This window comes from Pteropus medius, unplaced genomic scaffold (assembly GCF_902729225.1).
Source record: "Pteropus medius unplaced genomic scaffold, Ma_sr-lr_union100, whole genome shotgun sequence".
Classification (NCBI taxonomy): Eukaryota; Metazoa; Chordata; class Mammalia; order Chiroptera; family Pteropodidae; genus Pteropus; species Pteropus medius.
In genome coordinates, this window is record NW_024351073.1 from 2,966,709 (window position 1) to 2,981,332 (window position 14,624).

The following is a 14,624-nucleotide window of genomic DNA, read 5'->3' on the forward strand; positions in this document are numbered from 1 at the left end:
AACACTGCCAAGTGTCAGACAATGGGTGGAAGAATGAGGGAGGACAGGGGGGCAGCAGACAAGCCTGGAGGAGGGGGCAAGTGCTGCCCCATTGGACCTGGCCTGGCTGGGCCAGTCACCGGAAACCTCACGGACCCTGTCCCCATCCCCAAGCTTCCCTGCAGAAGAACACTCCTCCGGGGCCGCCTCATCCCTATGGCACCACTTCTCTCAACAACGTATGACTTACTGTGGTGGGCTTAATGGCAGGGATGGCCCTGATTTTTCACCCTCCCTGTCTCCATGCCCTTCGCCAGGGGACTTCGTTGTTGCTCTGGCAATGGAGGTGGATTCTATTTCTTCATCTCTTGAATCTACACACTTTGACTAATAGGATGTAGCAGAAGTGACGAGTGGCAGTTCCAAACCTAGGCTTTAAAAGGCCTTACTTATACCTTTACTCTAGGGCTCTTACCCTCCTCCGTCATGTAAAGGGCATGTCAGGCTCGCCCACTGGTCCCTGGAGGAGCAGGAGAGCCACATGGAGCAGGCTCACATCACGCCACCGTCCCGGCCAAAGCCATCCTAAATTAGCCAACTGCCTCACATATGAACAAGTCCAGCTGAGACCAGAAGAAATGCCTAGTCAAGCCCAGCCAGGATCAGCAGAGTTGCCAAGTTGACCACTCAAGGCATGTAAACAATAAATGCTTATTCCTGTATGCCACTGCGTTTTTGTGGTTGTTTGTTACGCAGCCTTATCACGGCAAAAGATACGCTTAGAAAACCGAGGACCCACCAATCCAGGCTGAACTCGGGTCAGCTCTCTCCGACCTTCTGAACCCAGGTCTAAGCCCTCGGCTTCAAGACAATTTCTATCCTTACAACCACCTCTGCTATAAACTCATCCCACATCTCCTGGTTTTCATCCTCTGAGAGGATGAAAGAACCTTATTTATAGCTTGGGATGTACTGTCTCTTACCCTGTTTACCTTGAGCCTCCCATGTGATCAGCTCCTCTTGGGTCTCTGTATCCCTCTCACCAGCAGGATCTCTACTGCCGTGAATCCATCAGTGTCAACTTCCCCTTTCAGCCCCTTCTGCATCCCCCCCACGTTGGTGGTTCAGAATTCTTGTCAACTTCAACACACTCTTAAGTCCGCATCCCTGGGTCATTGCATTTCTCTCTGGATCACACTTGCGTGGAACAAAAGCTCATCTACAGCACAATTTTTCTGGCTTCAGCTCAGCTGGATATTTTGCTAAAATCACAATGATATTTTTGGCTGGAGGCAATTGATTCAAAATGTGCTATGAAAGCAACTCTATTACATCTTGGGAAGCACTGACCCTAGCAGTCTCCAAGGTGAAGATATTGAGGTGAGGGTGTTTGGGAGGTGGCAAAACCCACTTTCTACCATGTGGCTTTTCTCCAAACTGCACTCACAAGGAGACATATGTAGAAGAGGATGAATTATTATACTGTTTTGTCGTCACCATTATTCATCTGGGAAGATGGCTCCTGGTCCTCAGAGTCCCCAGGAATGGAAGCAGAAGGTTGAAGCATAAGGTGAATGCCTCTAGTTGATTTATTCATGTTATAGAGTTCTTAATGTGCCCCCGAACTGTGCTGTGCACAAAGCTCAACGTCTTCGCTGAATGAATGTTGCACAAACAAGAGTCGAGTCAGGACTGGGGCTAATTATAAACCCTTGTGTGAGTTGGGTCATATTTCCCTGCTCTTTGGGGGCAGCGTTCATCTCACCTTTCCCTTAGCAAGGCCTGTCTTTGGGGAGCTGCCAGTGAGCCAGCTGTCACCAGCATCACGTGTGAATAGCAAAGGGGCACGGCCGATGGCTCAGAAGGAAGCAGCCCTGCTTCTCAGCCCCCAGCACAGCCTCAGAAACACTCATTGTCTTAGTGTTCACTTCTGGACATGGCTTCTGCAGGGATCAGTAACACCTCCACAAATGAATCAATGACTAAATGAATGAGTTCTAGCCTTCTTCATCTCCTTTATTCAAGTTTACTACAGACATTCCCCCTCTCTTTAAACAAAAATGACAGTGACCCACCTCAGTGGGTGACCCACATGTGCCTTTTAATCTGCTTATTTTAAGAGTTTCGGATTCATCTCCTTGAGCCGTCAACACTTACCGAAAAAGAATGGTCAGCTCCCTGAGAGAATGCACCCCCAAGTTACCTACCCCACTCCACTGATGCCACAAAGAGCCCAAACAAGTCTCCCTTGGGAGAAAATTTTTAGGAAGTGTGCAAAGAATTCAGAGTTGTCCACCCAAACTTGCAAAAGTATACTGTGTGGACAATTTGCAGCTATAAAAATATACACATACAAAAGGATAGCTACAAAATCATGGTGCCCATTTTCTTAGATTAGCATTATAAAAAGTAGGGATTTCTCACTAAAGGTAAACTTTGGGGGGGGGCAGCATAATAATTATAATTCTATATAGTCTCCCCTCATCCTTATTTTCATGGAATGGTCACAGCACATTGAACCAGCCAGTGAGGAGTGGAAGGGGTTAATCCTAATAATTCATGGGCCAAGGTGAGAAATTCGAAGTTCAAGGTCACACAGTCATTCTGCTGTCAGTAAGTATCATGAGTCAGAAAAGGAGAGAAGTATTTTAATACTGCCCTTCGGGTCTTTCTCGCTTTCTTTCTTTTTTTAATGCACTATGAATCACAACACAGTCATTGAGCTACAGCAGACGGGCCCTGGAATTTGCCTTGATGTGTGATCCCTGGCAGTCACTCCACAGTCAATGGACAAAGTTCGATGCTTCCTCCACAGAGGATTCCTTTGGGTGTGGCCCACGGAGTGTCGGCAGGAAAGGCCACACAGGGACTCCCGTCTTGGTTCTAGTTTCTCCTTGATGAGAAGAAACACACCTGGTCCCCGCGCCTCTGTGTGTGGCATCAGGCAGAGTCTCGGGGCGCCCAGGATTCTCAGGATAGTAGGCTCTGTTCCTTGGGCAAGGCTGGCTGGCATTACTTGGCTCCACACGTGTTGATGTTTTTCCCATCCACGGCGTCTTCCACGAGAGAAATGTGGTAATCGGTGGACAGGGTGAAATGAGAGATGCAGCCCACGAGGCCTCGCATGTATTGTCTGTTCGTGTGCAGAGCAATTTCCTTCATTCCCCCTGCCAGGAAGCAAGAGGGAGATGTGTGAGCCGAAGGGGAGGATGTCTCTTTAGGACACGTGAGTGTCTGCTGACCAAGGCATCCCTTGGCTGGCAGGATAAGTGAGGTCCTTCAAACTGCTCGGTACCTCTCATCTAATTTATAATTATCCCTGAAGGAACAGGTTGACTTGGATCGATCTGATACACCACCTGCATCATGCGTGATTTCTGACCCGACTGGCCACTTCATACCAAATAGTATCTGGTAAATTTTGAAATGGACAGTGTCAACAAAATGTTGTTTGTAGTTAGAGGCGATATCATCTTAAACCAAAAGAAATACACTAATGTTGAATGCTTTCAATTAAGCGTACTTTTAGAAAATATCATATGGACAGAGACATCTTTTCATGCTTATGTGTCTGCAGTAGCGGGTTCTAAGCTATTTACAGAAATATCACTCATTCTAATTTTGAAAAGGGCTAGAAAAAGAGATTCTCCTTCCACCTAGAAAATAGTGGAGCTATATTTAGAAGGTTCCTGTTCTATAAACAAGAAAAGCATGGTTTTCCTGGTGGATCAGTCCAAAGCACAAAGCATTTAAGTGCTTCCTGCCCCCTCAGCCATGAGTCAGAAGTTCAGAAAACGAGAGGATGAATTATCTGGACAGCAGCCTGATTTCCAGCTATTTGACTGTTCCAGTGAAGGGCGCGACTTTGGGGAGCCCCAGGGCGGCAAGTGGACGACTAACAAGAAAACACACTGGCGTGTTTTAGATTTGGTCGAAGGTCACTTACCCACGTACAGAGCTCCATTGATGTTGAGCTGTCTCATCATGCCTGGTGATTTGCCTGTCCTGGCCCCATAGTCATCCACGGTTACCTTTCCAGATTGGCCATCCCTGTGAAAACCACCACCATTTGTGGAGCTCCATTCAATCATTCATTCATTTCAATAAAAATGTATCCGAGTACCTACTATGCAGCAGGCACTATGATAAATGGTGCAGCTGCAAAAATGAAAAACGAACAAACAAGCACATTCCTGGCCCTCAGGAGTTTTAGGCCTACTGAGAAAGACAAAACAAAAAATCAAATTGCTAATGACGATTCAGTGTCACCACTCTATGGAAGAAAAATTCCAGGATGCAGTGGAATAATACAGGAAGAGGAGAGGGCTAGGGAATGATTCGCAAAGGAGATTCTGTCTGAGACGAGTTTTCAAGGCTGGATAGGTCAGGTGAAGGAGAAAGCTAATTAATGCAAACAGGAAGTGGCTGTGGCAAAGAGAGAAAGGAAAGCAGGTTAGTACAGACTGAACGTAGAGAATTCTAGAGGTGGGAACAGAGTGTAGAAAGATGAAGCCAGAAGTTGATGGTGAAGGGCACGAGGAGCTTAGAATTTATCCTGAAGGTGAGAAGGAAGCAAAGAACTTTAAGGGGAGGAACGATGGTATCGTGGTGACACATGGTGAGTTTGGATGTTATTCTAAGCACAATGGGAAGCCAATGTAGCAGTTTTTGTCTGCGGAGGATTACTCTAGGAAGGGATGAAAAGTGGCTTAGAAGTTTCTGAAGGATCCACATCGTCACTCCAAAGTGACTCCAAAGACAGTGGAGTGGAGGTGTTTATCTGTGACAAGGGCTTTGCAGTTTTCTGAGTTGATTTCTAAAACTAAATAGCCCCACGAGCCTTTTTCAGAAAAGTATGTTTGTTTTTATTGCTTTTAGGGATATACGAACCCAGGCCTTCTTTTTTTTTTTTTTCCTTTAAGATTTCTTTATTGGTCTTTTCATATTTCTGATTTATAGCAAACAGTTCATGTTTCTTGGTTAATAACCTCCCTTATCTCCTGGCAATATTAATATTTTTTATCCTTTTTTTATTCATAGGCTGTTTCCCCCAAGTTGCTTTGTTATGTCTATCTGTTCTGATACCATGTTTCATATTGGAGGTCTTTTCCAAATGCCTCATGATGGCTGATTGCCACTTTACAGTGAAGTATCGAGTTCTAAAAAGCAAATTGGAAGCTCTGTGTGCAGAATGGGTTTTGCTGACCGTGGCTTGATTGGGCTGTGATCTGGTTCCATCGTTTCCTAGAGGGACACCTGGATTTTCTACTCTCCTTACTGTGTCTGGCTATCAACATTTTGGAATCCCATCGGGGAAAGAATTACAGAATTCTTAATATTCAACATACGAACTTTCGCATAGTCCCCAGTCTTAATTTGTACAATATACAGTAGTCCGGTATTCATTTAGACCTAGTGTCTCCCATTCCAGACACCTTTAGTTTACTTTCTCCAGTGAATTGACTTTTGTTATGTTTTCATGCGTAAGGAAAGAGCAGTGTGCCAGCTACATGAAGTAGAGAAGGGGCTCGGGTTCTCACTTCTCAGGCTCTACCCCCTTTTTTGGAGAGTTGTACAATAATATAAATCTGATTATCCAGGCATTATCTCTTGATAGCATCGCTCTTAGCAACTGGCTTTAGAAATATTTCTCTTGTTCTGTCCTCAACCCTCAAGACCACACACTGCCACCTCCCCATTTTGGATATGCCATTTTAGAATCTCATACCTGAACGCTGTGATGGGCGATGCTCCCAAACCTTGCCTTACCTGCCCTGCCTTTTCTCCCCATTTCTCTAAAAAATTCCATTTTTTTCTACTTTATTTCATCAGTTCTAAGAATGTTTTATTTTTAACATCTCAGAAAAAAAGATATGTCTTACAATTCATGGCATCTTAGATTTGAAAATAAACGTGGTATCATCTTCTAACTTAATAAGTAATTAACTTCTTCATTATGTTTATTACTAATTGTCTATTGCCTCCCGTTAGAATGCACAGCCATCAAGGCAAGGATGCTGGTATTATTCAATGATGTATCTCATGTGTCTGGAATAGTATATGGCTCATAGTGGTAGATAAATGAAAAAGTGAATTTGTGGAGTTTCAACTCCTCCACTGAAATGAGAATAACTATGCCCCTCTTCCAAAGCTATTCTGGAGATCAGAGATTATGCATGCAAAGCACAGAGCATGGTACCTGATATATGCTGCTTTATAAAGAGTGGTGGAAGAATGTGTCATTATTGTTAACAATATATCATCATTCTCATCCACAAAATGAAGATTATAAAACCTAAGTTACTGTGAATATTAACTGAGATAAAGGATGTAGAGTACCTGGTATCCTGAAGATGCTTGATAAATGAGAATTTGCTCTCTCTTTTCTGCTAGGATTAATGCCTGCAAAACCAGGATTACTCAGAGCAAAACAGTATACAAAACAAGGCTCCCCTTAGCGATTTCCTTGGCATTAATTCCTCTTTCTCTGATCCTGGAACCTACTGCAGAGAATTAAGGTTTCCATCCAAATCCAACCCACTTGCCACAGTTGACATCCAAGGCTTTCACCCAGTTCCTGCTTAGATCTGTCATGCCACCCTTTAAGGCCTGTCTGATACTCTGGGACACAGTTCACGATATCTGCTTGAATCCTCACCTCTATCCAGTTCCTGGTCTCAGTTCGTTCTGTTCAACCCTCGCTGCAACCTCAGACCCACTGGGAGAGATATCAGTGATGAAAATAGTAAGAGCCAAGTCTGCTAAACCGTCTTCGTGGTGCCAAGCTTGATGCTCTGATAGATGAAACATTCCCTGCCTAATCCCCCCAAAACATCCGAAATCTTAGCTGGGGTCGGCTGTACCACAGAGTGGGACGGAAAGAGCTTTGATCTAAGATTCTAATCTTGGCTCTGCCCACAAACGGTTGTATAGTCTTGGGAAAGTCCTTTAATGTTTGTTTCCTTAGATGTCTAGGAAGTGCCTGAAATCCCCACCAATGTGTATCTTAATGCGCATAGTCAAACCACAACAATCTTGAGGATTTAAAAATCCTTCCACAATGTTTGAGTGTCCTACCGACCTTCTCTGTTCAAGCAAGTTGAGAGCAGAGTGTTCACGGGATGGGAGCTACAGGGATGAAGTGCGGTCGAGTATTTCGTGTTTCTGAGTGAGCCCTTTTATAGCTGAGTAAGAGGGAGAAATGAGTAACTTAGGAGCCACACAGTCTAGAGTAGCGGTCCGCAACCTTTTTGGCACTAGGGACTGGTGCTCCTGTGAGAATCTAATGGCTGATGATCTGAGGTGGAGTTGAGGCGGTGATGCTAGCGCTGGGGAGAGGCCGCAAATTCAGACGAAGCTTCGCTCGCTCACCTGCCACTCACTTCCTGCAGCCTGGTCCTAACAGGCCGCGGACCAGAACCGGTCCACGGCCCAGGAGTTGGGGACGCCTGGTCTAGAGTATCTTGGAGCTAGATTTTACTACGAGCTTTTACTTTATATTCTAGAGGATATTTTAGATCAAACCTATAACTATTTACTTCAGGAAGACATTTCTTTTTATAACAAGTCAGAATTCAGAATCTCTCAAAATCTCTATCTCAAGGGCTTTCCAGGCCACTTGGGCGGCTGATGGGCACAGATCTGCCCCCGTGTCCTTGCACATCCTTTTAGGTATCAAAGGCAGGCACAGTGTACAAGAGAGCGGGGTCCAACAAGGCTACTTCTGCCATAGCCTGTATGTGAGCTGAGTAGGAAAATGACCATGGTAGCCCCAGGTTTCCCAAGCCCCACTCATGACCGTCCCCCTGAACTCCCCAGGAAGGGCTGTGGCAAATTCTCAGGGAACCCAAACCAAAAAGCGCTGTACGGCTCATCTCCTGTAAACTTCATCTACCAGGGCAGGACTGACGTTTCTTCATGCAGCTAAGTTTGGTTTCTCAAAATGTGTTGTTAGGAATATAGACGTAAGTAGCAGCACTGTAATTTTGAAGGAATGGTTCACCCAAAGTTAATCAGAAGTCAGGGGAGTGACTTCTGGGATGGGGGAGATATGTAATTGGGGCAGGTTACATATCGCTTCTAAGGTTCAGATAATACAATGTCTAAAACAAAAATAAAAATAAAGTGGGCCATTGCCTACATAATGAGATTTGAAGTATTCCTCAGTCTACTGCCTTGAAGTCTCATCTCACTAGAGATATCTAGATCTCACCAAACAGAGAGGCCCTCTTCCAGTTTAGCCATCAAAAAGCCCTTTCTCCAGAAGGTCACTGTTGAATGGAGATTTCAAAATACGGCCTCTCTGGCCTCTCAGTGTCAGTGAAGGGCACACATGGGCGTTGGTAGCCAACTGCCCTCAGCGACCTGGATCGGGAGTGTGGGACGTCAGGCCAGAGTGGGGAAGAGGGACCTGGACAGTTCCTCCCGCTGTCTCACTCTGGGGCGGGCACTCACCTAACAGCCTTGACGCGGTGCCACCGACCATCATTGAAGGAGCCGTTCACCATGATGGATGCCACACCACTGCCCAGGTTATAGCTAAGGCCGTCGGGGAAGAACAAGGCAGACAACAGAATAAAGCACTGAAGCACAGGAAGACACGCATTCACAAATGATACGTTGCAAAAGCTCCATGCAACTCAGAATGTAGATTACTTAACACAAAACAACACAGTAGTGTTATGAATTAGGTTTCCAAACTAGGTCACGAATGATCAGACAATGTTCTTAATTGCGGCAAAAGATACATAACATAAAACCTACCATCTTAACCATTTTTAAGTGTATAGCTCAGTGGTGTTAAATATATTCACATTGTTGTGCAAACGATCTCCAGAACTCTTTTTACGTGGCAAAACTGAAACTCTGTACCCTTTAAACAACAGCTCCCCATCCCACCTGTCCTACCCCTGGCAACTACCATTCTACTTTCTGTCTCTATGTATTCGATGACTGTGGGTACCTCATGTAAGTAGAATCATACAGCGTTTGTCTCTTTGTGACTGGCGTTTTTCACTTAGCCTAATATCCTCAAAGCTGATGATTTTTTTAAAGCCCCATGCACAGAAGTATCAGTATAGTTTCAGGAACAAGAAGGGTTTCATCAGTTATAATGTGTTACACAAACAAAGGTTGAATACTGTCCCCCCAAATGAATGTCCACGGAGAACCTCAGAATGTGACCTTAATTGGAAATAAGGTCTTTGCAGATGCAATTAGTCAAAATGAAGCCATACTGGCTTAAGGTGGCCCTACGTCCAATATGACTGGTGTCCTCATAAGAATAGGAAATTTGGACACAGACACACAGGGAAGAATGCCATATGAAGATGAAAGCAGAGATTGGAATGATGCATTTACAAGCCCAGGCACGCCAAGGATTGCCAGCCATCACTAGAAACTAGGAGAGAGGCATGGAACAGATTCTCCTTCAGGGCCCCCAGAAGGAACCAACCCTGCCAGCACCTGCGTGTTGGACTTCCCGCCTCTAGAAGTGCGAAAGAATAAATGTTTGTTGTTTTAAGCCACTCAATTTATGGTCATTTGTTACGGCAGCCCCTGGAAACTAATACATGTGTTTTCACTTTTTAAAAAACAAAACGGAACGGAACACTGAGGAGTAGGCTAAGCCCCAAAGAGATTAAGGAAATCATCTAAAATTCCAAAACTAATTCCAAAGCTAAAAGTATAAGACTTGAACTTGGTGTCTTATCTGCCTCTCCCACCCCCCATTTTACTGTGATATCTGGTCCACTCAGTAACTTTCTATTTTCTATTTGTTTCCAGATACCCGGATACCCTAAGGTTATCAGAAGACATGCACATGTTGTTTACCAGAGAGAAATATCCCTCTCAGTCCAGGGTTCATTCAATTATTCTAATTTAATTCAATTCAACAAATATTTAGTGAGTGACTACTCTTGGCTGGGCACTGGGCCAACTGCCTAGACCTCCTCTTGATAATATAATAAAGCCTATGTAATCATAATCATGCTTTTGAAGGAAAATGAATCCCACCCGGGATTACTCTCTCCTTATCTTGTAAGAGGACATGTTACTCTTTTACCTCACTGGCAAAGAAATTGGAATGACGAACCCTGGCTTGGTTCCTGAGCTCTTGCATGCACTCAGTCTGAGAAAAGAGCAAGAATAGAAAGCGTCTGGCTTTCCCCAGAGAAAGCACTCCGGGTCCTTTCTTTAATAATGGAGGCTCAGAGAAGTCACGCAGCCCATCGACATTTAAACAAGAATAGAACTTGGGCGACTTGACAAACTATGAGACAAAGCTGTGACTCTGACCCTAAAAACCCACTGTTTTCTAATGAATTTTCCCACATCAAGTATAAAGTCCCTTGTATAAAGCAGCCTGGAGGTGGGATTTTCAAATTTCATTATTTAGTGGCCAAATGCTTGTTGAGGAAATGAATGAATATGAAGCCTGGCTGAGAGCTGCTTGGCAGAAACGTAGCTGAATGACTGCATGTGGCTTTTACGAGAGGCAGCAGGGGTGATAGAATGAGCAGGAACATGTGGATTAGACTAACCTGCCTTGATTCTCACTCTTGCAAATTATGAACTCAGTGACTTAGGGCAATTTGCCTCATCTTTCTGAGCCTCAGTTTCCTCATCTGTGAAATGAGGGTAATTATACCGCCTCCTAAGACTTGTAAGGGATATTAAGTAAGATAACATATGTAAAGAGCACAGCACACAGTAGGAGCTAAACAAATAATCCCACCACCCGAAGTATGTGCCATACTTAATGCAGCTCTCAACAGGGTGGATGGCATATCCGGAGGAATTCGCAGGAAGGAGGAAGTTGCTACCAAAAGTTAAACTGGCCGAGCCTCTCCTGGAAGAGTAGTCATGTGTGAGAGTAAATCAACAGTCTGTAAATATGTAACTGAAAAGGTCAGGAATACCCAGATCTCTGAACAGAGGTTACCTGGGTATAATTGCAGACACACTAGACTGGCACGTGATTGTGATCCTGTGAATGGAAACCTTTTCAGTCTTGTTTGGACACACTGTGTTCTCCAGGTTGAGAGCACTCCCGTTCGTGCAAAGAATCAGAATGTGCTCAGAGGAGTCGGCACTGCATCTAGCAGATAGGAATCCAGCCATCACGGGGAAGGCGGGGGCGTGCAGGGACATGACACTCGACCAGCATCTCCATGGCCTGACTCTCCACCGCCCCCATCTGATTTCAGACCCTCCAAATAATCTCCCGATTCCCCAGGCACCCTGATACTTCACCCTGGAATCTCTCTTTCTTTTATAAAATAATAAAATAACGAGAATGGTGGTTGGCTTTGTTGGGAGGGGGCATAAGGAAGCCTTCTTGGGTGTGGGAGATATTCCATATTTTGTTCTGTGTGGTGGCTCCACGGGTCTTCACATGTGTTCGAATTTATCAAACTGTATACCTAACGTTTGTGCACTTCCTATAAATTATAACTCGATTTTTTAAAAAAGTAAAAACATGGGCATGAATGAAAAAATAAATAAATGCATGTCTGGTTTTGCTACCAATGTCTCGTGAATCTGGTTAGCATGAATAGATTATCCTGATCCAAGTTTTCCTACTCAACTTGGCATGCAGCTGTGAGGCTGAGCACCAAGGTGGGCCACCAGGAAATGCCACCAAATGAGGCCTTTTGGAAACCACTTGGCAGCCTCCATGTGGTGACACTTCTACTTAGCCATGCCCCCTTTAAACTATAGCACCAGGCACCTTGCCAATGGCAGATCTCTTCCCATTCTCTGTTGCATGAAAACGTTATCAAGGTCACATGGAAAATTAGTGGGAAAGATTGTCAATCAAGTGATTTTTCACAAACCTGCTTGCTGCATTTTTATGCCCCACATATAATTGTAAAACAAAACAAAACGATCTTAGCTGAGCACTTTGACTCCCTTTCTTCTGCTTAATCTTGCATAAAACCCATGAATAATTTTTTTAGTGTTCCAGTGTTTTCCCTTATTCTCTGACAGAAGGGTTTTGAGCACTAAATTAACAAAAGGACCGGCATTCAGATGAAGAAAAAAGTCAAGAAAGTAGAGAATACATTTTATTATCTTAGGTTTCCTATTCTTTGCTTTGGACCTGGATCAAACACCAAAACCTCAAAAATGTTTCGTCTACGAGTCAGACTAGACCAGCTCACTCTCTAGGCTCCACTGATGTAAGCTGCTTGACGGCAGGGCCTGTGTCTAATTGAAAAGAATAATAATAATAGCAATAATAATAGCTACATTTTATAAAGCAGTTACATTGTGCTAACTGCCTTACATATGTTATTAATCTGAGGTAGGGTAGGGCTTTTTAGAACATGAAAAACACTTGATCAAGGACAATAATTTTGATAATTATTATCACTAATACTAGATTTGCCAGGCCCTGCACTAAGTCCTCTGTATGAATAAACTCATTCACTGAGGTCCAGAAACTTTCAGGGGGTCACGTGGCCACGGGAATCTTTCCTGTCTGACTTGAAGCTCATGCCTTTGACAACTTCAGACCCTGTTTCACAGGGCATTGTTCGACTGGTTCCAATCAGATTCTGGTGCCCAAGAAGACCTGTTCCAGCAGACGAGACTCTCTGGGTGCAGGCCCAGGAATCTACCTCGGAAACAAGCTCTGCCGCAACTCGCTACAGGCTGACACTTTCAAACCACTGGCCTGCACGCCAAGTCCTCCCTTAGCGCTTCCACACATCTGTGTTGGGTCACGGAAGCAGGAAAGTAACTGCTCAAGGGAAGGACACACGGAGGAGCAGCAGCTCTGGCCCCAGGTCCAAGGACAGGTACAGAGATGCCTGTCTTGGAAGAGTCTTAGCTATGCGTCCTTTATACAGCACACAACGAGAACTCTAGGCTTAAAAGAAAAACGTGGGGCCAATTTGCAGAAACTTAAGAATGAAATGGTAACATAAGAATTATGTCCAGGATGGAGTTGCTCGAAGGATGCCCAGGGAATGTGGGAAGGTGGGGGGGCTGTCGGGTCTGGCCAGGGCCGGGTGTGAGGGCCCGTGGGAGCCTTGGGGTGGCCCTGCACAGATTGAGTTTCCCTGTTCAGCTGGTGAATAGGTTTCAGCTGGCGGTTTAGGGGGGAAGTTGGCCTCCCACCCACGGCTGAGCTACTGTTTCAGTTCGCTTTTCTGGGCACAATCAAGTACTTGAGGCCTTGGTGAGGTTAACCACAGGAAAACCACAAGAAAATGGCTTCGCGGCAGCCAGCCTGAAACTGGGGTGTAAAAAGCTTGGTGTTTGACCTTGGGGCCAGAGGGGGAAAGGGGACAGAGATGATGAGAACTACTCTCATAGGCCATCCTCTAGCCTTCAACCACACACTTCTCTCAAAAATCCTCAACGGTCATAGGATCGCATCACTTAGCGTGCTCTGCTCTTTATGGGCAAGCGTGATATTGGATAAATGACATTTCCTCTCAAAATGTTTTTTATTCAAACTGAAAGGACTGACATTATCTTACTTTGGCTGTCAGTAATTCCATTGCATGACCACAGAAGCCCAGAATTAAGTCTTCATCTTCTCTGTAGCTCAGTTATCTTGCCTTTGTCTATTTCGATTCCAATTAATTCCACGTCACTTAGTGAACATTTGTGCTAGACACCAGAGAAGGAATTAAAGAGGGGAAAGCCAGAGAAATTCCTGCCCTCGTGGAGCAGACAGTCCAGAGACTGAGCTGGGCTTTCAAACTTTAGCGTGCACGAGAATCGCCTGTAAACATGGTGAAAACAATGATTGCTGGCCTCACTCCCAGAGTTTTTCTGGTCAGGCTGGAGAATTTGCATGTCTAAGAAGTTCCCAGGTGATGATGATGCTGCTGGTCCAGGGACCACGCTTGGAGAATCACTACTGTAGACGAGTTTTCTAACTTCAAGTGAGGATGTGTCATCATGATCTCTAGAGAAGCTTTTTCATATTATGCAAGCCAGTCACTGCCCCGGAGAAACCAGCTCCCGCCCACTCTGGTGGGAAGAAGTTATCAGGCAATCAATCCTTTGGCTATTTCACAGCTACCCATTCGAAAAGTTTGAGAGTAGTCCACGTTCACTTAAAAGAGGTAAGAACTTGGGGGACTGACTTATCAGTATCACTCGAGAAGCATTTGGAAAAACTGAATGTTGGGTTCATCTATTGAGATACAAATCTGTGCTTTGGTCTTTGTAGTGGGAGAGTGGAAAGTGGGCATTCTCCTTCCTGAGGCCGCACGGCTAATAAGGTGCAGAGTCAGAATTTAAAGCCAGGTCTCCCAACTTCAGATCTTCAGAGCCACCTGAGCTGGAGCATTAGGCAGAGCCCTGACGTCCACACTCAGCAGTGTCAAGTCCTCCTCCTATGACTTCCTAATTTGCAAGTGGGGGAGCATATGGCTGAAACATACTGAAAAAGGGGTCACAAAATTGTTCTGTAAAGGGCCAAGTAATAAATATTTTAGGCTTTGCAGTACCTACTAAAACTATTCAAGTATGCCACTGAAAGCAGTCATAGACAATATATAAATGAATGAGTATGGTAGCATTCCAATAAAACTTCCTTTGCAAACATTGGTGGTGGGCCAGAGTTAGCCCTCCTGCTGTGGACTGCCGACTGCTGCTCTAGAAGATGGATACTGGAAAGT

At 44.7% G+C, this 14,624-nt stretch overlaps 1 protein-coding gene across 1 annotated transcript in view; it reads right to left on the reverse strand.

The window, feature by feature from the left end:
* Window positions 1-1,970: 1,970 nt before the first annotated feature.
* Window positions 1,971-14,624, reverse strand: part of EGFLAM (EGF like, fibronectin type III and laminin G domains) — a 149,458-nt gene continuing 136,804 nt past the window's right edge. The window contains 3 exon segments of the mRNA XM_039842625.1: window positions 1,971-3,146; window positions 3,926-4,029; window positions 8,434-8,517. Coding sequence (XP_039698559.1) covers window positions 2,992-3,146; window positions 3,926-4,029; window positions 8,434-8,517 — 343 coding nt within the window. The 3' untranslated portion in view covers window positions 1,971-2,991.